This window comes from Cyprinus carpio, chromosome B3 (assembly GCF_018340385.1).
Source record: "Cyprinus carpio isolate SPL01 chromosome B3, ASM1834038v1, whole genome shotgun sequence".
NCBI classification, from domain to species: Eukaryota; Metazoa; Chordata; class Actinopteri; order Cypriniformes; family Cyprinidae; genus Cyprinus; species Cyprinus carpio.
In genome coordinates, this window is record NC_056599.1 from 4,744,242 (window position 1) to 4,768,602 (window position 24,361).

The window sequence follows — 24,361 nt, forward strand, 5'->3', positions numbered from 1 at the left end:
CTAATTTCTATATCATACAAAATGGAGAATGAAAACATACTTACCAAGTCTGCAATCAGAAGGCCAGCTTTAATCCATTCATAAGATCAACTATGAAAAAATCCTCATTCTGATGACCAACCAAAGTAAATCTCAGAAAACTCACTGCAAGGAATCCCGGGTTTCGGCACCATCTGTAAGGGTGGTTTCCCTACAGTGGTTCAGGCTGTAGGATTGCCGAAGGACTAAAGAAACATTATCAGCACGTTGGTATAAAACTGTACATTTCTAGTCTGTTACCACCCACTGCCACTTATACCAACGACGGAAATAAGCGCAGTTACAATAGCTATATATGTGGGAGAGCGTTGCTATTAAGTGACTATATTGTATTGCAATAGGTAGCACTTCAAAGTTAATATTGAATCAAGATTAGTTAGCACATAATTAATAATTGAAATGGTTTAATAACAATATTTTGTTATGGTTACACTTGAATTGGTTACAAAATAGATGAAGGATAGTAAAACATATAGTTAATTGTACCTAACATGTATGAAAAAATATTACCTGAATCAGCAGACTACAGCTTCACCCACTGTGCAAAAGGTGTGACAATTAGCAGACCCCCGATGTGTAAACATGTTGGCCTACAGGCCTTGATCGATATCAGCAATTCTGTGCCTTCAGGAATGCCAAATGGCCCTTTTGTTACTCAAGATAGTTTGGGACAGGAAAACAGAAGTCTTTGATAATTTTTGACCCTACAGGTGAATTTTTATTTATATATATATATATATATATATATATATATATATATATATATATATATATATATATATATATATATATATATATATATATATATATATATATATCGCAGTATTCGGTCTTTTATTTGCGCTTCTGAATCTATCAGGATTTAGTTTGAATTTTAGTCTAGCTCCATGTTTAATCTGACTCCAATTTCACGTGATCATTAAATTTAGGCAATATTTCCATCAAAAGCTGATCACAGATATCGATTGTTTATTAATTTAGATATTTGAGTATTCTGAAAATCCCATACTTTCAATTATTCGTTTAGCTGCAGACACGATATCGCTTTAGAAGTAACATTTCGGCCGATTGAATGCTCTTCCCGGACACAAACTCGTCAGTCTGATCTTAAACATTGGATGCAGGGTAAATATCTACCTTTAAGTCGGTCGCGCTCTGCTTACTCGTAACAAAAAGCATAGTTTTTATATATTTACCAAAACTGCAACTTATTTAAGGCAGTGATAGTCAGAAATCGAAATGGACTCAATTGATGTGCCCCGTGCTCCATCTATTAAACCTTTCGTATGAACAATCCTGAACACAGATTTGAGGTAATACCTTCGCTTTAATCTACTAGTAATAATGAATTAAGAATAATGCAGAATAAATCAAATATAACAATTTATTATCAGTCAGGTAAAATTGTATCATGCCAATTACATAATGAAAATAATTAGAAGCCAATTTAGAAAGGATAGTGTAATTGTAAATCACATTGTAGTTGTGTTGCAAACTTTGCTCCTGCACAAAGACACTGTAGCCATATTGGGAACGGCCAAGTGATCCATGCAGGAGGCACACAAATTTAACATAGTCACACATGTAACAGTTATCCTAATTTAAGACACATGGTCTAAAATGCATAGCAAATCACTCAGGTGTTTTAGAGAATAAACTTAACTAGCCAATGTGTACATGTAGTAGCACAAACAACTATACAGTGTGCTCTGTAGGCACAATGTGTTTAACACAATTACATAATAGTATACCTGACTTCAGGAAGATACATAGTATGGAGCATATGAAATACACTCCACACTACGGGCTTTCTGGCAACAGAATCGCCCAGTAGTGTTTTGTCACTTCCCTTAAATACTCAGACCAGATAACAAAGAAATCTTCAAATCAGTTGTAAAAACATAAAAGACCTTTTGGTTTGTTTAGGTTCCCGTGGTCACATCAGGGTCACACATGGCTGGAGATAAACATTCTCAAAGACCCCTAAAGGGGGACACAACCCCTTCACAGCAGAACACAATTCTACAAAAGTTTTCAATCTCTCTTATAATACAAGTGACTACTGTGAAATTGAGACCAATTTACCAATCGCACAAACACCTTTAAAATGATACCAAACATGAAAAGTTTACAATCATGAATCCTGAAGATATAGTAAATGTTTTATGTGAGCGTAACAACTTTTAGATGCCTGGACCATGTGCCCTGGGGGGGAAGGAGGGGTGAAGGTACCAAAGAGCAAATGGTCTTTCTTCCAGATCTTCCTGTCTGTTTGTTTGGCTCCACGAGGAGATCAAAAGCCCATTGTTTTGGTGCATCTGCATTTGCATTGCGAGAGTTCCTGAAAGTCTGGCTTCACAAAGAATTCATTTCATAAGGAAATAATTTCACTCCTTACAAGCTCTACTAGTAAGTTTAGTCAAGCTAATAGGCTCAGTAGCTTCTGCAGCATGAACACAAACATGTAGTCCTCCATTGTTATTGTTGTTGATGTTACATGATGTAGCGGTGTCTGACTAGGGTCGAGAAGAGGGGTGATGACATCATTGTTTCACAAAATATACGGATTGGCTGTACATGAAAATGCAAAGGTGTTATTTTCAGATTTATCCACTCTGGGACCCGGTTTAAAAAATAAATTGTGATTTCATTCTCCCAAAACGCCGGATCTGTCTGGACGAAACACATATACAATTCAAAATATTTATATATTTAGCTAAACGTGTCTCCGTGTGTACAGGGCCTTATTGTGATTGTTTTTGTATGACTGTGTATAACAAATTACTGAATGAAACGCTTCCCACGTACAGTGCAATGATACGGTTTCTCTCCAGTGTGGTTCCTCTCATGTCTTTTCAGATTTGATAAAACACGGAATCTCTTGTCACAGTGTGAACACTTATAAGGTTTCTCTCCAGTGTGGATCCTCTCATGTTTTTTCAGACTTGATGAATCACTGAATCTCTTGTCACAGTGTGAACACTTGTAAGGTTTCTCTCCAGTATGGATCCTTTCATGTGTTTTCAGACTTGATGGTTTCCTGAATCTCTTGTCACAGTGAGAACATTTATAAGGTTTCTCTCCATTGTGGATCCTCTCATGTGTTTTCAGAAGTGATGGATGACTGAATCTCTTGTCACAGTTTGAACACTTATAAGGTTTTTCTCCATTGTGGATACTTTCATGTGTTTTCAGAGTTGATGAATTATTGTATCTCTTGTCACAGTGTGAACACTTATGTTTTTCTCCAATGTGTGTTGTTTTATTGTTTTTTTTGTTTTGGTGTTTGAACTTTTGTTTTTTTGTAATGTTGTGTTGATTTTTTTGTTTTATTTCAGGTGTGTATGCTCTCGTGTGTTTTCAGATTTGTTGAATTACTGAATCTCTTGTCACAGTTTGAACACTTATAAAGTTTTGTTCCATTGTGGATCATTTCATGTGTTTTCAGACCTGTTGAATTCCCGAATCTCTTGTCACAGTGAGAACATTTATAAGGTTTCTCTCCAGTATGGATCCTTTCATGTCTTTTTAGAAGTGATGGATGACTGAATCTCTTGTCACAGTGTGAACACTTATAAGGTTTTTTTCCATTGTGGATCCTTTCATGTCTTTTTAGAAGTGATGGATGACTGAATCTCTTGTCACAGTGTGAACACTTATAATGTTTTTCTCCAGTGTGGATCCTTTCATGTTTTTTCAGATTTGCTGATTGACTGAATCTCTTGTCACAGTGTGAACACTTGTAAGGCTTCTCTCCAGTGTGGATCCTCTTGTGCATTTTTAAATTGCTCGCTGAACTAAAAGTCTTTTCACACTCAAAGCACATGTGCTCTCTCATACCAGTATGTATTTTCTGATGTACTTTCAAACTTTGTAGATGTGAAAAACTCTTACCACACAAATGACATGAATGTGGCTTCTTCTTTGCATGAACTTTCAAGTGTTTCTTCAGAAGTGAAGCCCATAAAAACATTTTACCGCATTGATCACATGCGTGCTGCTTCTCTTCAGTGTGGATGTTCATGTGTATCTTAAGGTTTGCTGATTGTTTGAAACTCTCCCCGCACTGATCACAAGTGTGTGGTTTCTCTCCAGTATGAACTCTCATGTGACTCTCAAAACCTGTTTTGTGTGTGAATCTCTTTCCACACTGAGTAGGTAAAGATTCCTTGGCTCTTTTTTTCTTTAAATCTTTCTGTTTTGTTTGAGAGCAACTCAAAGGTTTTCCTCCAGTTTTGACATGATTTTTCTCCTCAACTTCACTTGATTCTTCATTCCCCTCTTTCTCTTCAATGAACTCTGAAATAAAAGTGAAAATTATTTATTTTTGGTAACTTGTTAAAAGCTGAGAAAAGTGAACATAAAAGCGACCCCAGTCAATGTTTAACATCTGTAAATACACAATTTACTTTTTTTTTTGCTTCAGATTTAATGGAGACAACTCAGTAAACATAAAATGAACATGACGTTATTTTTTCAATGCCCTCTACACATTTTGAAGCATCTGTGTTTTTTGGGGTCAATTTGACCCCAGGGTCTTTAAGCTGTATAAAACAAGAAATATAAAAATTTACCACTAGAGCCACCGTCACAGCCCTAGTAAAATTTTTATATTCATATATTTTATATACATAAGCCCTATATATATATGTTTGTTTGTGTGTGTGTGTGTGTGTGTGTGTGTGTGTGTATATACACACACACACTGAACAAAATTATAAACGCAACGCGTATTTATCATGTTTTTGCCCCCATTTTTCATGAGCTGAACTCAAAGATCTAAGACTTCTTCTATGTACACAAAAGGCATATTTCTCTCAAATATTGTTAACAAATCTGTCTAAATCTGTGTTGGTGAGATAATCCATGCACCTCACAGCTGTGGCATATCAAGATGCTGATTATACAGTATGATTATTGCACAGGTGTGCCTTAGGCTGGCCACAATAAAAGGCCACTCTAAAAATGTGCCGTTTCACTGGGTTCCAAAAATCAGTCAATATCTGGTGTGACCACCATTTGCCTCACGAAGTGCAACACATCTCCTTCACATAGAGTTGATCAGATTGTTGATTGAGGTCTGTGGAATGTTGGTCCACTCCTCTTCAATGGCTGTGCGAAGTTGCTGGATATTGGCAGGAACTGGAACACGCTGTCGTATACACCGATCAAGAGCATCCCAAACATGCTCAATGGGTGACATGTCCGGTGAGTATGCTGGCCATGCAAGAACTGGGATGTTTTCAGATTCCAGGAATTGTGTACAGATCCTTGCAACATGGGGCCGTGCATTATCATGCTGCAACATGAGGTGATGGTCGTGGATAAATGGCACAACAATGGGCCTCAGGATCTCATCACAGTAACTCTGTGCATTCAAAATGCCTTCAATAAAATGCACTTGTGTTCGTTGTCCATAACATACACCTGCCCATACCATAACCCCACCGTCACCATGGGCCACTCTATCCACAACGCTGACATCAGCAAACCGCTCAACCACACGACGCCATACACGCTGTCTGCCATCTGCCCTGTACAGTGAAAACTGGGAAGTCATCTGTGAAGAGAACACCTCTCCAAAGTGCCAGACGCCATCGAATGTGAGCATTTGCCCACTCAAGTTGGTAACAACGAAGAACTGCAGTCAGGTAGAGACCCCGATGAGGACCACGAGCATGCAGATGAGCTTCCCTGAGAAGGTTTCTGAGAGGTTTTGCAGAAATTCTTTGGTCATGCAAACTGATTGTTGCAGCAGCTGTCCGGGTGGCTGGTCTCTGACGATCTTGGAGGTGAAGATGCTGGATGTGGAGGTCCTGGGCTGGGGTGGTTACACGTGGTCTGCAGTTGTGAGGCCGGTTGGATGTACTGCCAAATTCTATGAAATGCTTTTGGAGACCGCTTATGGTAGAGAAATTAACATTCAATTCACGGGCAAACACTCTGGTGGACATTCCTGCAGTCAGCATGCCAATTGCACACTCCCTCAAAACTTGCAGCATCTGTGGAATTGTGCTGTGTGATAAAACTGCACATTTTAGAGTGGCCAGCCTAAAGTACACCTGTGCAATATTCATACTAATCAGCATCTTGATATGCCACACCTGTGAGGTGGATGGATTATCTCGGCAAAGGAGAAGTGCTCACTAACACAGATTTAGACAGATTTGTGAACAAGATTTGAGAGAAAAAGGCCCTTTGTGTACATAGAAAAAGTCTTAGATCTTTGAGTTCAGCTCATGAAAAATGGGGGAAAAAACAAAAGTGTTGCATTTATAATTTTGTTCAGTGTATGTATATATATATATTTTCTTTAAAATTGAAAGAGACATGACAACTAGCCCATAAACAAACTTGATATAAATTATTGTAAATAATTCACGAAATTTACCATATCCATTGCATGAATTTAATTGCATGAATTTAATCACATTTGTTATTATCATTTTTACTCAAATAAAAATATCTGAGGGACCCCCCAAGTCTATTTTTTACTTCTTATGGGGGGTCCCGAATCCCCCCAGCCCAACTTCAATTCGAGCACTGCATATACACACAGATAAATATTTTAATTTTCAATTAATTTATTTAAATGGGACAGTGCATATTCATGAACGTACAAAGTTGAACGTAAATACGCCAGATTTAGCACAATGCTAATTTCCATCCATATACATACACACACACACACACATACACACATATACATATATATATGCTTTTACGGGTTTGGAACAACATGGGGGTTAGGCTTGGGCGGTAATACGGTAATATGGTATACCGTGGGATCTAAAAATAGCAACGGTATCAGTTTCAATACCGTCATACCGTCATTAAAAAAAAACAAAAAAAACAATGCACTTATATAGGAGACAAGGATTAAATATTAAATATAATTTATTTAATGCCTAAAAATGCGTATGCATGGTTGTCATCACGTGATAGCGTGGAGGAGAAAGAAAGAGAGAGGGGGGAAAGATTGCGAGTCGCGCACCGGTAAGGACCTAATGAATGAATTAATTGGCCTAAATAAACGAATGAATGCATAAATAAATAACTCAATTAATGTATATTATTCCATTTGGTCAAATTTGCATGCAATTTTTTTTTTTTTAAATAAGTCCCTTATGCGCATCAAGCCTGCATTTATTTGATAAAAAATACAGGAAAAAAATGTTTTCCTATTTTAATATACCCTACTTTTAAATATAATTTTTTATGTGATACAAAGCATATATATATATATATATATATATATATATATATATATATATATATATATATATATATTTTTATGTGATACAAAGCATATATATATATGCCCTTTTTTTTTTTTACATTTGAGCCCCTGCCCCTGAGGAACTCTCTGCACGTTTTATGCTTACCATTATGAGGCCTATTCATTCATTCATTCGTTTATTTAGGCCAATTAATTAATTCATTCGTTAACGAATGAATGAATAAATAGGCCTAAATAAACGAATTTCGTTTACGTTTGAAAGCCGTTTGAAAGCTGCACTGATACCAGTCGGTGACTTCACTTATATTTTGTCAGACAATGTGTTGGTTGCGTCAGAAAATGACCTCCAGCTAACAAAGTCAATAAAAACAAAAAAAATTCTAACAAAGCTGGAGGCCAAGTATGAATCCGATTCAGTGCGCAAAATAATGCGAAAATGCACTTTGCTTGACCCTCGTTACCGTGGAGGATATGAGACGGATGACAACGCATTGGCTGAGAACAAGGCTGAATTACAGGCTGATATCGTGAGCTTAGAGGCAGCAGGTCCAGTGGCCATCAGAGTGGAAGAGGGAGAGGCGCAACCCGAACCCTCACGAAAAAAAGATGACTCTGGGAAGTATGCTGCAAAAAAAAAAAAAAAAAAAAAAGCCGATGCAATGGTAGCTCCAGTCGGCATCGGCACCGTAGAGGACCGAGTCGGAGATGAAATAACAGCATACTGTTTGGAGCCAGTTACTTAAGGAGACGAGGACCCACTTCTCTGGTGGAAAAATGCTGCCGGGCGTTTTCCCCAGATGTCGCGAGGGGCACGAAAGTACCTGTGCGTCTGTGCCACAAGCACCGCAGGTAAAGTTGTCGGTCCACAACGTGCCCTGTTAAAGCCGGACAAAGTAAACATGCTGGTTTTTCTAGCGAAAAATCTTGACTAGATTTGATGCCACTTGCCATTCGTTCCTATTCGCACTGTGTTTATTTTTATTTATTTAATTGATTCAGATAGCCTATTTTTATATGGTTTTCGTTAAAAAATTTTATTGTAAAGACTGGAAAGAAGAAGGTTTTATTTAGGCCTATTGCTTTGCAATAATTTTTATAATATGGATGTTTATGTTAATTCAACTCTTTTGAATTTCAGCTCTTTGTGATTTAATTTAATTGATTTGTGTTTGCGTCTCTGCGCGAAAACTGTTCTGGATGTTTATGTTAATTTAATTCTGTTGTATTTGCACTTTTTTATAAACTGCTATTTGTTGCTAATAAAAGTTGTTAATATTGTTGTGCATGTTATTTTGTTATTGTTTCAGTATTAGTGTTTGGTATTCCGTTTCTGAACGGTTTAGGCACAAGCAAACAGTTTGGTGACGCTGTCTGAGCCTTACGTCATAATTTTTTAATTATTCACGGTAATACCGTATACCGAGGTAAAATAGGGAGGAGGTTTGACGGTATCAAAATTTGGATACCGCCCAAGCCTAATGGGGGTATGTTATTAATGACAAAATTTTCATTTTGGGGTTTCATTCTGCTAAAGAAACAGTTTAAGTGATCACGTCTGTGTGTGTGCGCAGCATTGCTAACTTGACAGCACAGTTGGTACTTTATCAAAATAAAATACAGTGAATCAAACACCAGCGCAGCCGCCTCTGTGTCACTGATGGAACTGAAGTACTACAAAGCCTATAATTTACATAATTAATAATAGTGTAGAATTCAGATTTTTTAAATATAAATTATGGATGTTTTGTGTTATATTTGGATTTGTGCTGAATGAGAGAGGTAAGATGCACGAGCACAAAGCTTCATTTCCCAAACAGTTGAGTGGACAAGCTTTTAAAATATACTCAGTCTGTGAGAGACGCATTCAGTGCCAGCACATAATTACTATCTAGCGGGCTTTGTTTTCAAGTGCGCAACTCACAGCATTCGCTGTTCTTCTGCTGGCGGCCCGTTATCAGAGTTGCATTGCTGCGGGCGTCCCCTTCTGGATTGGAGGTGAATTGCCTGTATTCAATGTAAAGGCCAATTTATACTTCTGTGTCGGGTGCGCGTAGTAGGTACGGCGTAGCATACGCATTGACGTGTACCATTAGTCGTACCCTACGCCGTACCCTGACGCGCACCTCCTCAAAAATGTAACTACGCGTCGCGACGACGCGGACTGCAAGATCTGTGATTGGTCGGCTTGGTAGTATCACGTTTCCTCCTACGCATTTCCGGAATGATCTTCTGCACTCTGGACCGCCCGCCATTTTTAAATTTCAGAAATTCATTGAAGAGCCAACATGGAAATGGACCAAGTGACTGAGCGATTAATTGAAGAAGTGAGGAAATACAGCCATCTGTATGACTGCTTTTCGTGAGGTTTTAAAGTATGATTGATGGTAGTGATTTTGAAGCCATTGTTCGTAGAAGCCCGCGAGGATCGAGGAATGTAAACACAGTGGAACCCGCTCGCGTCAACTAGCGTTTCGGCGGTGTAACTGCAGAGCAAAACAGACATACGCAGAAGTATAAATGCTCACGACGGCGTCGCCTACGTGCGGAGCCTACGACGTACACTACGGCGTACACTCGACGCAGAAGTATAAATTGGCCTTAAGGCCGTGATAGTTCGGTACGAATACATGTATGGTTCCACCCCTAATATATATACATACATACAGTACTGTGCAAAAGTCTTAGGCACGTTAATATTTTCACCCCAAAAAATGGTTTTAAGTCAGTTATTTATATCTTTTGCTGTAGTATGTAGAAAATATCAGTTTACATTTCCAAACATTCATTTTGCCATTAATTTTAATATTAATCTCATGAGATTTTTGAATGCACAAGCAGTCTGACAACAGCCAGTTCTCCACATGGAGATCTGATCTCATCATCATCGAATCTGAAGAAACAGATGAAACTGAGACAATCTAGGTTTTAAACATATTTGTGAATATTTAATGAACAATTTGATTGACAGCATTAGTCCCAGAGGCAAAGTTGTTCAGAATGAGGAGATCTATCCCATGATATGAAGATCTAGTGTTTGTGTGAATATATAAACATGTTCTACAATTTGAGGTCATTTTTTTTATAGAAATATTGTGTTTTTAAGGCATTTTTTACTGTTATAGTGCCACCTATGGTCCGATCTCTACGAAACTTTGCATACTTGTTAAGAGTCATCTGTCACATGTTTTCAACAGCTTTTGTAAAGTTTTGAGCTTTAATTTAGGTTTTAAAGGCTTTTGGGTATATTTGGCCATGCCCCTTTTATAAATGACCCCGTTACAGGTAACTGAAGGAAAATTTTAAATTTTTTTTAATAATTATTTATCTAGAGAATCCAGAGAATATTACTGCAGTGGTTTGATCGAGATTGAGTGAAAAACCTAGGACTAGTTCGCAAAAGTAGGTTTTTAACATATTTGTGAATAATTAGTGAACAATTCGATTGACAGCAATGCTGCCATGCAAAGGCAAAAGACCGTAACTTTGATTTTTGTCGAAAATGAGTTTTCGACATTTTTGGGATATTCAAGACATCCTTTATCATGTGTATAAGTATCTTGAGTCAATTTCGTTGTTTTTCCATGAAAATAATGTTTATTTCGCAAGTTCGCAAAAGTAGGTATCGGACATAGCTCAATTTTGCAGAAAAAATGTGCGTCGTAGAGCGAAAAACTCGCATATACACTTTTGTTCATGCTGACCCAAGGATCGCAATGATGTAAAGTTTTTGAGTCTATGTCAAACGGTTTACGAGTCAGGGCACTGTAGCGTCCACCTTTGGCCAATTGCGACGAGACTTTGATAGGTTTTCCCCAAAATGAGCTCTACTAAGTTTCAAGTCTCTAGGCCTTACGGTCTGGTCTGCACGATTAGTTTTAGGGCAGAATAATAATAATAATAATAATAATATATAATAACAATTACAATAGGGTATCAGCACTATGTGCTTGAAACCCTAAAAAAAAAACTTGACTCTGACGACGTATAGCAGCTCTTCTCAAAGTCCGGACTTCAATCCGGACCCGCCTCCACTTCATATTTCAAGTGCACTCATATCACTCAAGCCTCCGTGGCATACACACGCAGTCACACACACAGGGGCACACGAACCAGTGTTGCAGTGTTTACCAACTTTTTTGCAAGACAAAGCACATAGCAACTAGCAACATTTTGGATAAACCTTAGCTTTCATTCAGTAGAATAATGCCCTGTGAAAAATTTGAGTGCAACGTTTTGCAACGTTTTGATTTAAGGAGCCTATTGATAAAATGATTCAGATATCGCACGCCATTACGGTATATATATATATAAAGCGATATTTACATTTGCGATATTTTGAATTTTTTTTATATATTGTGCAGCCCTAACCTCTAGTTTTACTTACCCTCAAAGTAGGGGTGGGCGATATGAGCTACAATTCATATCACAATATTTTACACTGTCCAGGTGATATCGATATCATATTGCGCTATAAGAAAAAAAATTACAGGCAAAATACTTTGACCTTATATAACTAGAAAAAGCAAGGGATTGGGCATAGACATGAATAGTCTTTTTTTGTTGTCCCGTTGTTTTTTGGCAATTGTGCAGTTGTCAGGGAATTGTTGATTATATGCTCACCAAGGCTACATTTATTTATTAAAAATACAGTAAACACTGTAATATTATGAAATATTGTCCATTTAAATGATCTATCTGAATGTTTTAACACATAGGCTACTGTAAAATTTGCAAAGTGTACCAAATTGAAAAAAACTATGCAAAATTTTAATTCATGAATATGTAACGGTATCCACAGTATCACAAAATCCATGTTGTGGAGCAACATAATACCGGTAGTCACTTTCATACCAGTATAGTGCCCACCCCTACCTCAAAGCATCCTAGGTGTATATGAACGAATGAACAATGCCAGTGCGCTCACCACACACCAGCTACAGGTGGAGACTTTCCTTTCAGATTAATCCAGTTGGAGTTATATAAAAAATGATCCTGGCTCTTCCGAGCTTTAGAATAGGAGTAGGCAGGTGTTTTTGTTCAACAGTCCAAAAGAAGTCCAACAAAGTGCGCACATCCATAATAAAACATGCCTTACACAGCTCCAGGGGGTGTATAAAGGCCTCCTGTAGCGAATCTATGCATTTAAAGAAAAATACTCATATTTAAAAAATATAAACATTTTTTATTACTTACGCTTACTGTCATATGTGCAAGCCGTTCCGGAGGTTGACGTAGCACGTAGGCGTCGAGCACATGCCTCTGAGATATGATAGTCTCACAAATTTGTTTACAGGAGCAAAGGAAGCAAAGTTTCCTTACTTTAGCAAATGAAAACCAGTCTCTTCTTGGCTTAGATCGAAATCCTCCTATATTTTTCTTTACAAATCCTTGTTTTGTGCTTCTAATTAGTGAGCAGCGATTTGTTTTGGTGTCTCTCATCCACGCTTCCATGTTCGTCACTAATCACCGGTGCATGCGTGTCCTATGTCATCTGCCCAGAACGGCTTGCACGTATGACAGTCAGCAGAAGTGAGAAAAAAGTGTTTATAACATTTCAAATATGGATATTTTTCTCACAAAAACACATCGATTCGCTACAGGAGGCCTTTATTCACCCCTCGGAGCCATGTGAGGCACTTTTTATTACAGATGCGCATGCTTTGACTACTTTTGGACTGTTGAACAAAAACACCCGCCTATTCCAATTCTAACGCTTGGAAGAGCCAGCATAATTTTTAATATAACTCAGATTGGATTCATCTACACCTAGGATGCTTTGAGAGTGAGTAAAACATGGGCTAATTTTCATTTTTGGGTGAACTAACCCTTTAATATCTTTCTTACGGTGAACACAAAAGAAGATGTTTTGAAGAATGTGGGTAACCAAACAGATTTTGACACATTTGATAGTAGGAAAAAATACTATAGAAGTCTGTTCAACTGTTTGGTTATACACATTATTCAAAATAACATTTATAATAACATCATAATATTGTTTTCTGTGAATAAGTGAACAGGTTGATTTTTACATCATTTTTGTTTCATAAACTCTAGTATACCACATTCAGTTCTCAAATGTATTGTGAACAAATGTTCTGTATGTGTATCATGGCCTTATTTCAGTGACTTAAAAAAAATAATTTTTCACACATAAACGTTGTTTTCTCAAAAACACAAACATGTAGGCTACATCCATGCTGCTCACACATTATTGTTGCACAGATTGTGCCGATTACAGTGTAATCATACTTAAGTCATTAATAGGTTTTATATATATATATATATATATATATATATATATATATATATATATATATATATATATATATATATATATATATAAAATATAAATATAAATAAATAAAACACACACAAATGTCAGGGCATGTCAGAAGTTCTCCAGGGCCCTAAAACACTCAGACCCCAGAGAAGTAAAACTTTGTAAGCCTAATGTAACTTTACCACAAACAGTAATTAGAGATGAATTAAGAATAAACACCAACCTCCTTGTTCCTCGTGTTTTATTCTGCAGGTTTCTGGTTCCTCGTGTTTTATTCTCCAGGTTTCTGGTTCCTCGTGTTTTATTCTCCGGGTTTCTGGTTCCTCGTGTTTTATTATCCGGGTTTCTGGTTCCTCGTGTTTTATTATCCGGGTTTCTGGTTCCTCGTGTTTTATTCTGCCGGTTTCTGGTTCCTCGTGTTTTATTCTCCAGGTTTCTGGTTCCTCGTGTTTTATTCTCCATGTTTCTGGTTCCTCGTGTTTTATTATCCGAGTTTCCGGTTCCTCGTGTTTTATTCTCCATGTTTCCGGTTCCTCGTGTTTTATTCTGCAGGTTTCCGGTTCCTCGTGTTTTATTCTCCATGTTTCTGGTTCCTCGTGTTTTATTCTGCAGGTTTCTGGTTCCTCGTGTTTTATTCTGCAGGTTTCTGGTTCCTCGTGTTTTATTCTCCATGTTTCTGGTTCACCATTGTTCTCTTCACTCTCTTCTTTAACAAACTCCATCTTCACAGCAGCAGATCTCAGTTCAGATGATACTCCTCCAGATATTCCTGCTTCAGCACTTAGTCACGACTGTGAGGACGAGAATATTACAGGTAGGCCTATTTACAGACCTGACTCAAAAACTGTATTTTTCTCTTAAAAGAAACATTTCCAACAGTTTGTATTAAATCAGCACCGCGACAAAACAACAGAGAGCGCGGTTAAACTAGTCTTCTTCCTCTGAGGTTTAATGGTGTTTGGCAAACAGACGAATGTGTTTAGCGCCACCGCTGGACTGGAGAGTGAAGCGGCGAGAGGACGCAGCAAAAACAGAACGTTTTGAGAACGTCGCCAGTTCGTCGTCATTTGGGGCGATTTGTAATAGGAAGTGATAGTATATATGAGTTAATACATTGGAAGGGGGGAGAACTTTTAGTGAGTTATTTAAAGGGTGTAGGGCATTACTGTCTCGTATAAGCGTTTGGAACGCCCTTAGCGAAGGGAATGGCTGACCAAATGTTACACTGACAACGCTGCGCGTCCGAGCAGCATCCAGCACTACATCCGATGCTGAATGAATGGATAAATAAATAAATAAATATTTACTTAATATTGACTTCTTGTCTAACTTATTTAGCAAGAAAACATAAGTTTATTTCGTTTGTTATGGTCATTTGTGTGATTTATGTTGTATTTTTTTGAAGTTACGACTAAAAGCAATTGTGCATATCAGACCATTTGTACAGGTCAGGTTTTTGTCTCCTGAGTTAAGAATGAGATTATTATAAGTTATTATCATTGGTCCTGTACCGGACAATGGACCGTTCCACTGAATCCAGCAGTGTCCACCATAATATCGAAGCGCGCATCATTGATCATTGTTCTCACTAAAATATTTATCATAACATGTGATCTGTGGTTTTGGTTTAAAGATGAATTATTGTGCACCTCGCTGTCCTCGCTGTCATTAAAACATAGCATACCACAGGGAAATTATGTATTGTTAACAAAATTATGTAATGATTTTGTTTGTAAAATTATGTAATTCAGTGTTTATCTTCATTAATGCGAGTAGAATATAATGTAAATGTGTATATCGACATGAAAACAGAGTTTAAAATCGTTGTTTACTTAATTACTTTTCTCACTCCAGGAAAAAGAGTTTGTACTCATGGTCTAGAATGTCTGTACGGTGCGTACATATTTACACCAAGTTTATTTTTTATAAATCACGATATGTGCGTGAAAAATTGCATACACATATTTATATGCACATTTTGTGCGTATGCAACATTTATAAGTTAAGTCAAGTCACCTTTATTTATATAGCGCTTTATACAAAACAGATTGTGTCAAAGCAACTGAACACCAATAATTAGGATATATATATTTTTTTTTATAAATCCCGATATGTGCTTGGAAAATTGCCCACGCATTTTCTATGCCCATTTTGTGCATACGCTACGTGGTCTCATTATAAACGTTGCGTACACACAAAATAGGCATTGAAATTGCGTAGGCAATTTTCCACGCACATATCGGGATTTATAAAAAATAAACTTGACGTACATATGTACATAACTGACAAGTGAAGCTGACAGTGATTTGATCAGAGTGATTTGTGTTTTATTTCTTTACATTGGATTGATGTAATTTACTTTTAATTATTTATTTGATTATATTATATCGTGAGTGTTTACTTTTAAGAAGAGGAAAGGCAAAAAAAAAAATCATAAATATTCTATATACTTACTGGTTTTCTGTCGTCCTTCAGCATTTACTCTCTACCTCCATAGTGAACATACTAGACTTCTGATTTCCTGATTGGTCCATAAAGCAAAGTTTTACATTTTAAGTACTACAACCTGTCACATACATGCTGCGATTTCTTCACCCCCCGGCAAAATAATTTAAAGCAAAAGCATTTACTGAGCTCTCATGATTGCAGATTGTTACAGATCAATTTTAATCATCAGATTGTCAAATCAAATCACCTTAATTTCTATAATGCTTTATACAATACAGATTGTGTCAGCAGCTTTACAGAGTTAAACAGGAAAAAAATGTGTGCTGATAATACAAGAGGACACTAGAGAACAGTCAGTTTTTCAGTTAAAGTCAGTTCATCATTGATTCAGTGATGTCTATATCCAGCTCAGTTCAGTTCAAATAGTGTCTGTGCAATCAAGTCTACAATTCTGCCAGAAATTAAGTGTCCCAAACTGAAGACAAAGAGGCAAGGAACCAACTTCCATCTGTGACAGAATGGAGAGAGAGAAAAACACATGTGAGAGAGCGGGTTCAGTCGGGGGTCAGTTCTCCTCTGGACAGAATGTGGATTGTGTGAAGCTGAAAAACTCACCAGATCTTCTTACACAGATGATCTGAAGAAGAATCACAGCATCATATCTGAAGATGATCTACTTATTGTGATAGATTTTTGTATGCCTGTGCAGAGATGATGATTGATTGAAACGCTTCTCACATTTAGTGCAGTGATACGGTTTCTCTCCAGTGTGAATCCTCTCGTGTCTTTTCAGAGATGATGAATCACTGAATCTCTTGTCACAGTCTGAACACTTATAAGGTTTTTCTCCAGAGTGTATCCTCTGGTGTCGTTTTAAACTGCTCGCTGAAATGAAAGTCTTTTCACACGCAAAGCACATGTACTCTCTCACACCAGTATGTATTTTCTGATGTCCTTTCAAATGTTGTAGAAGTGGAAAACACTTTCCACACAAATGACATGAATGTGGTTTCTCCTTTGTATGAACTCTCAGGTGTTTATTCAGGTCTGAAGCTCTCAAAAATGTTTTGCTGCATTGATCACATGCATGCAGTTTCTCTCTAGTGTGGATGTTCATATGTTCATTAAGGTATGCTGAGTGTGTAAAACTCTTCCCGCACTGATCACAAGTGAATGGTTTCTCTCCAGTGTGAACTCTTATATGCTCTGTAAGGTGTCCTTTTCGTGAGAAACTCTTCCGGCACTGGTCACATGTGTGCGGTTTCTCTCCAGTGTGGATGCTCTCGTGTGTTTTCAGATCTCCTGACCTACTGAATCTCTTGTCACAGTGTGAACACTTGTAAGGTTTCTCTCCAGTGTGAATGTTCATGTGTAATTTAAGATTTGCTGATTGTGTGAAACTCTTCCCGCACTGATCACATGTGAACGGTTTCTCTCCAGTGTGAACTCTCATGTGAAGCACAAGATGATGTTTGAATGAGAAACCCTTTCCGCACTGAGTGCAGGTGAAAGATTTCTTGACTCCTCTGATCATTAAATTTTTCTGTTTGGTTTGAGAGCAACTCAAATGTTTTTCTCCAGTTTTAATATGATTTTTCTCCTCAACTTCTCTCAATTCTTCATTCTCTTTGTTTTCTTCAATCACCTCTGAAATAAAAGTGAAAATGGTTTGTAAACTCTCAGTAACCCCAAAGAAATCTGACGTAACAGTGTACAGTAGACGATTGCTATTCCAAATTTTGGTCATTTTGATGCATTTTTGTAAATTATATGTCCCTGTAACTCTCAATGAATGAGGTACAACGATATTCAAATTATTATTATTATTATTATTATAAATTATTATTATTATTATTATTATTATTAACCCCTTACCTGTCACCCCCCATTTTCAGCATGGGGACACAAATGACATACCCAAAATGAAAAGGTTTCTGCTCATGAGTCTTTCTGACTAGATACAACATAAGTTTACTGTTCAAGAATCAGAATTACCCAGACTGTTGCGATAATAAAGATAAGCTCAAACATGAAAAAAAGAAATTATTAAAAACTTTTTAAATGTATAAAAAAAGCTGATGTAGGATATGATAACATAATGAAGCTAAAGCCACAAGTCTACTAATGCTTCATGTTTTACTTAATGTTTTTGCAAAGTCGATGACTTGATTATGTCAGCTCTCCTGTCATCTCTAAATCCCTCACAGTCACACATACAGCACAATAACATTGTGTCAGGGGAATGTTTTCAAATTCTAATGAAGGAAAATCATACCTTTCCTGTGCTTTTTTTTTTTTTTTTTTTTTTTAAGGAAATGACAAAGTTGTGCTTGAATCATTTTTGCACAAAAATGTTTCGAAAACTTGCTTCTGCTTGTGTGCAGCTTGTTACAGAACTGAGTTCTGATTGGCCAATCGTCACTATTCTTGAATTATCTTAAGTGTTTTTTGCGAATCATCTTATTGTTTTTTAAGTTTTACATAATACACATTATTAATCCAAATGGGATGGTAAGGGGGGATTGTGGTTTTACTGAGGGGATGCTTTCCCCCCTCAATTCGAGCCCTGTGTTCAAGACGAGCCTTTAACTCATCTGCCACGTACGACACATAATCCTCATTCTTTTATCATTATTCTTTTGTTTTTATTCAGCCATTATTAGCCTTTGTTCTGGCATTTCATGGTTAACCAAGCCACATCGATTCAATCCCAGTATACATTTACCCAACTATTATCAAAAGTATTTCTAAAAAATACAACACGCACACAAAAAATACATTTTCTTACAACCTTACATCAATTATTATGACAAAATGCATTATGAAGAAGAACTGCACCTGTTCTGCAGCTGCATTAGAGGTAACATTAGCATCAAGCTACATAAGACAATTTATGAAATTATTAGTACACGTTTACTCAAAACTCACTTTAAAACACCATCGAGTGTTTGTAAAAACTTCCTTTTGCGATCTCATGTGGAATTTGGTCATTTACTGTTGTTAAAATATGCTATTTATAGTCTTTTATATCACTGCATAAATTAGCATTACAGATGTGCATATTATTATGGTTATCAAAATACCCCAAATCTCAAGAAAATCACATACAAACCATATTCTATTGTAATTGTGTGTTTATTTTCTTTGTTCTTTGTGTGTTTATCTTTAAGTGTTTATCTGTGTTTTGTTATGGTCAGATATGTACGAGGAAGAGCACAGGAAACGCATCACAGGATGATTGGGTGGGATGTGATGCCTAATAATATTGACATTCTCACCAACAAATCACCTTTCTGTGTGAATCATAGTGCTAGCACGGAAGAGTAAACACACAGAGACAGCCCAAGGAGCGGCTAAGTTTCATCAGGTCGCGTAAATCAGTGGAAAATTAATAGAAATGGTGATTCTGTCAGAAGAAATATGAAGTAAACATGAGTAAATATATCTATATATTTCCATGTACATGCATCTTTGGACTATAAGCCCATATTGATGCTGTTCAGTGAATCGATGTGAACACAAATAAACCGCTGCTGACGTGACTGAACATGAATACTTGGTGAATTTCTATTTCAAAAATGAATCATACATATTTATTATTTTGCACTCCTGACAAAAATTAATGTCACTGCAACGATGTTTTATCAAAACATTGGTCAAATATCGAAGCTAGAGTCTTTAATCTTTCTGCTGATGCACAGTTTGTCCAGATCAAGGTTGTGATGTTTTAACGTGCTGTTAAAGTGAAACAACAATAATCTGGGGCCGTCCCCGATCTTTGACCGCTTAGGGGTTGAAACAGTATAGGCACAAATAACATGTTTCCACAGGGAGAACTATTAAATATGTTTGATCAACTGCACAGTTATCTGACAACGGTATTGAAAATAAGTACCCTATTATAACAAATCTAAATCTAACCATCAGCATTATTAATGAAGAAAAAACACCAACCTGTGTGTTCTTCAGTATCTGCAGTGTGTTTCATTCTGCAGGGTTTGTGGGAGGAGCTTCACTGAACATGAATTTCTGTCTGGAAGAAGCAGATTTAAGTATTTATGTTTTTTTTTTTTTTTTTTTTAGAAGCAGAAGACACCAGGGTCTCATTTATAAATGCACATATCGTGACTTATAAAAAATAAACTTGCCGTAAATATGTACATGAGTACGCACTCTTTTTTATGGAGTGAGAACATTTTTGTTTTATAAGTAAACAAACTCGTTTTTCATGACGATATACACATTTACATTAAATAATCCACTCTCATTAATGGAGATAAACACTGAAATTATATAAAGTCATTATGCAGAAGTTATATTACCAAAAATTATATGAATGCTGGATTCAGTGGTCGAACGCTCCATTGTCTGCTTTGAATAGAAGCAATGATAATAACTTGCTGTACAACTGCGGCTCCACAGTGGTGTTCATGTGTGTGAAGTCATCTCTATAACATTATGAAAAATACCACTATATTTGAAGGATATAACTAGGAGAAAATAGTAAGATTTGCAGGTTTCCTTTTTAAAATACTTTGTCAGTGACAGGTCGAATCAGACAATACACTGCAATAAATTTGGGCCTGTCTGTTTCCACTAAAAATAGCTAAAATATGTTAATATTATCAGTGAAACTGCATAAATTTAATTTGAATTGTTTAAAACAACTGAAATACTATTTGGCCAATATAAAAGAATGAGATCAACTAAAATATATCTGAGAACTTATTTAAACCATTTTGTTTTTATGGATATTTTCATATATTTATTATAAAACAATGATAAATGATATGCAGATGAGGTTATTCATAGTAAAACTAGGCGTTGTAAGCTCCATATATGGTGATTTTGGGGAAGACTCGGGTTGGAGATGCACAATCTTCCCCTGACTGGGATTTATAAAGAGATTTTTGCACAGGTTCTGGCGTACACATGGTTTTATAAATCTGAAAACTTTTGTGCATACGCAAAATCGAGCTTTTGTGCCTACGTACACTTTTAGGATGAAATCGCTGGACAGTTTTATAAATGAGACTCCAGAGCCTTACAAATACAAAGTGTTGTCTCTTTTTAAATTATTATATTACTATATTAAAAGTAAGTTTCAACACAAAAAGCAGATCAATATAAAATGCTCATTCAGTAACACATGTGCCAATTCACACATTCTATGCATTTCTGTTTTCTGTCTTTCTATTGTAACCATCACTAACCATATTTTATTTTTCATTCTACCCTAGTATAAACATATAAGATATCCGTCTAGAAATATAGAATTTAATACAATGTAAATTCATGCATCATGATTATATCAAATTTACTTTGTGCATTTTTATTAAATTATATAAGCAGGCTAGTTTTTAAAACAATTGTTAATTGATTTAATTAATTATAGTAAGAATTAAAAGTAAATATAGCTTCAAAACACACAAACAAATATAATAACGGGGAATGGCAGAAATGAAAGAATATCTAAAGTAGAATGGAACAGCGAATGGAAGCAATGTCAAGCAATGCGCACGTGTCTCACAGTGCATATTCTGTGCAACGAAGCCAGCCGCGTTTATCTCTAGCGCACACAGCTGGCCAATCAGAGCACACCTCACTTTTCAGACCAATGAGCTTTGTAAAAAAAAAAAAAAAAAAAAAAACAGAGGTGTTTCAGAAAGGCGGGGCATAAAGGAGAAACAATAATGTACAGCAGTGGTTCCCGATCCTGCTCCTGGAGAACCCCCAACATTGCACATTTGAGATGTCTCCCTATTCAAACACACCTGATTCAACTCATCAGCTCATTAGTGAAGACTCCAAGACCTCAGATGTGTGTCAGATAAGAGAGACCAAAAACGTGCAGTGTTGGGGTTCTCCAGGACCAGGATTGGGAACCACTGATGTACAGTATGTGGAAAATAATGTGTTTTTTTGTAAACCGCATGAACACATTTTATTACACCAAATACACAAAATAATGTTATTTTTAGCAGCATCATATGACCCCTTTAAAATATCCCACGTGGCATACAGACTAATTATATTAAGTATGTTCCTGATTCTATAACTCTGCACTGTTTATTTGTGGTGCAGAAGGTTGTGGGTTCGATTCCCAGGGGAACAAATGCTAGGTAAAAAAAAATGTTAGCCTGAATGCACTGCAAGCCACTTTGGATAAAAGCGTCTGCTAAATGCATAAATGTAATGTAAATATAGGTAGGCTATTAAGCAGTAGTTGTGCTTAATTTTGACCATGTGAAGTAACTATAACAAATTTAATCTGCAAAATATAAATATCAAAAAAGGAATAACGTTGTAAAAAACAGAAGCAGCAAAATTTGATATTGGTTTGCATCCATTCCCCTCACAGATAAGGAGACATTCAGTTACAGTAACATTATCACCCCAAACATCGAAACAATCCTTCACACAAACACACACACTAAATCCCTCAGGTCTCAATGAATGAACTCTACATGTTTTTCCTCACACGCTAAGCTTTTAAGCAGGCAAAAGCTTAAACAAGCTTTAAGCTGTACTCAATTAAAACGAGGCAGAAGCAACGTCTTATATGTTTGCATACACTGTAAAGTGTATTTAACAGTTAAATATGCGAAGACAGTGATCTGCTCACCTCTCCTCAGAAGACTCGACGCTGACTGAGTGGACGCGCGCTAGAGATGATGTCACCGCCGCGAGGCGGGGTCAATGGCAGATCGTCAGAAAAGCGCCAAACTATTCATGGGTTTCAGTCACGTGACTTTTTTGTTGCTGCCGACATCTTTTCAAATTACCCATGCATGCATTTACTTGAATGAGGCTCCTGCAAGAATGAGGCATTTATATGTAGCCTACACTTGGACAGTAACATTTAATAAATAAAGGTTAAAACATTAAAAATGTCAAAGATGTTTTGAAAAAACACATTGGTATATGGCAAATTGTTTGGAATTAAACATTTGTACTTGGTAAAATTATGTAAATCATTATTACCTAACTGTTACTATGACACATTTTTAGAGGTAATCAGTGAAAGCTGCTCTTGTTGCTATTCATAGTTGGTTATTCTGCAGCATGTCTTTCCACATCTTAGTCCAGTGAGTTCTTTGCTTGGGAGCTTTCATTTCTGCACCTGTAAACAGAAAATAATGCACACGCATCTGTTACTAAAGGTCTAACTCAATGCACCAAACTGAATTAAATTATATTGTATTAAAGCACATGTTGTTTGAAAGAGTATTTACTTATTATTTACCCATTTAATTCTAGCACATTAAGTGGCTGTGTCCAGTATGACTGAAATTTAAAGTGTGTATCATGAAAAGAAAAAAATAGACAGGGCATTGATGAGATAATGTAAATGATGACAGAATTCTGGGTTAACTATACTTTTAAGTAAATTAGTAGAAACGGTTTTCCCTAGTCATCACTGTGCATAAAAATAACAGCGAACACCACAACAGTTGCAGAAAACCTTATATTACGTAATACAATCATGGTCAGTGCAGACATGTACTTGAACTCGCTTTCTCATGGACTCTAACTGCTCCTTGCTCGTCCAGTCAGAGAAGTATAATAAAGATGACGTCTACTGTCTTGGACTCTAAGCACTGCTTCACAGACACAGGGAAAACTTGCAGTTAAATGTAGTAAAGAATAATAATAATAATAATAACAATAATAATAAAAAAAAAAAAAACAGACAAAATGAGTTAAATTAATTGATAAATTAGGGATTGAGACCAGAAAAGCATGAAAAGCATCATCAGAATAGTCGATCTGCCATCAGTGGTAATTTTATGAAGCTACGAGAAAACTTTTTTGTATGCAAAGAAAACAAAAATAATGACTTTAACAATTTGTCTCCTTTACATCAGTGTAGCACCATTTTGGAGAGTATCCGCTGGAAGCAAACAGCGTACCCTGTTATGTGTCAGCCGCACCACACGGATACGCTGTTTTCATTCAAATCAAATCGTAAATAAACATAGAAAGTGTATCTGTGTGACCCAGCTGACACAGAACAGTGTATGTTTGTGTCCGGCAGATACTCTCCAACATGGCGCACCGCTGACGCAGAGGAGAGGAATTGTTGAATAAAGTCATTATTTTTGTTTTCTTCGTGTACAAAAAGTATTCTCGTCGCTTCATAACATTACGGTTGAATCACTGATGGCAGATGGAGTATTTCATACTTTCCTGGACCTTGACACTGTTATTTATTTGGCAGTCTATGGGACAGTCACAAGCCTCTGGGTTTTCATCCAAAATATCTTAAATTGTGTTCCGGAGACGAACAAAGCTTTTACGGGTTTGGAACGACATGGGGGTAAGTGAATAATGACAAAAATTTCATTTTGGGG

General features: G+C 36.6%; 2 protein-coding genes across 6 annotated transcripts; both read right to left on the bottom strand.

The window, feature by feature from the left end:
• Nucleotides 1-2,312: 2,312 nt before the first annotated feature.
• Nucleotides 2,313-13,066, bottom strand: LOC109052737 (zinc finger protein 525-like). 2 transcript variants are annotated; one of them, XM_042721241.1, is made up of 3 exons: nt 12,473-13,066; nt 3,532-4,338; nt 2,313-3,278 (listed from the first exon to the last, which is right to left on the bottom strand). In XM_042721241.1, the coding sequence occupies exons 2-3, from the start codon at nt 4,145-4,147 to the stop codon at nt 2,821-2,823; spliced, it is 1,074 nt and encodes a 357-aa protein (XP_042577175.1). In that variant the 5' UTR covers nt 4,148-4,338; nt 12,473-13,066; the 3' UTR covers nt 2,313-2,820. The 2 variants fall into 2 exon arrangements, with proteins under 2 accessions (XP_042577175.1, XP_042577176.1); XM_042721242.1 differs by having other exon boundaries at nt 2,313-2,961; nt 3,383-4,338; nt 12,473-12,902.
• Nucleotides 13,067-15,824: 2,758 nt separating this feature from the next.
• Nucleotides 15,825-23,641, bottom strand: LOC109052733 (gastrula zinc finger protein XlCGF8.2DB-like). 4 transcript variants are annotated; one of them, XR_006154320.1, is made up of 5 exons: nt 22,992-23,641; nt 22,633-22,821; nt 19,962-20,040; nt 16,623-17,654; nt 15,825-16,515 (listed from the first exon to the last, which is right to left on the bottom strand). XR_006154320.1 is itself a non-coding variant. In XM_042721249.1 (5 exons), the coding sequence occupies exons 4-5, from the start codon at nt 19,993-19,995 to the stop codon at nt 16,681-16,683; spliced, it is 1,008 nt and encodes a 335-aa protein (XP_042577183.1). In that variant the 5' UTR covers nt 19,996-20,040; nt 22,633-22,821; nt 22,992-23,130; nt 23,254-23,640; the 3' UTR covers nt 15,830-16,680. The 4 variants fall into 4 exon arrangements, 3 of the variants coding, with proteins under 3 accessions (XP_042577183.1, XP_042577182.1, XP_042577184.1); XM_042721249.1 differs by having other exon boundaries at nt 15,830-17,654; nt 22,992-23,130; nt 23,254-23,640; XM_042721248.1 differs by having other exon boundaries at nt 15,830-17,654; nt 22,992-23,640.
• Between the last annotated feature and the right edge of the window lie 720 nt (nt 23,642-24,361).

Excerpts from the sequence above, each read along its gene's own strand:
- LOC109052733 (XM_042721249.1), bottom strand. The coding sequence starts at position 19,995 with ATGAAACACACTGCAGATACTGAAGAACACACAG. Across the intron at positions 17,655-19,961 it reads AGATACTGAAGAACACACAG|AGGTGATTGAAGAAAACAAA; the intron begins GTTGGTGTTTTT and ends CTTTTATTTCAG.
- LOC109052737 (XM_042721241.1), bottom strand. The coding sequence starts at position 4,147 with ATGAGAGTTCATACTGGAGAGAAACCACACACTTGTGATCAGTGCGGG. Across the intron at positions 3,279-3,531 it reads CCATACTGGAGAGAAACCTT|ATAAGTGTTCACACTGTGAC; the intron begins ATAAATGTTCTC and ends TTGGAGAAAAAC.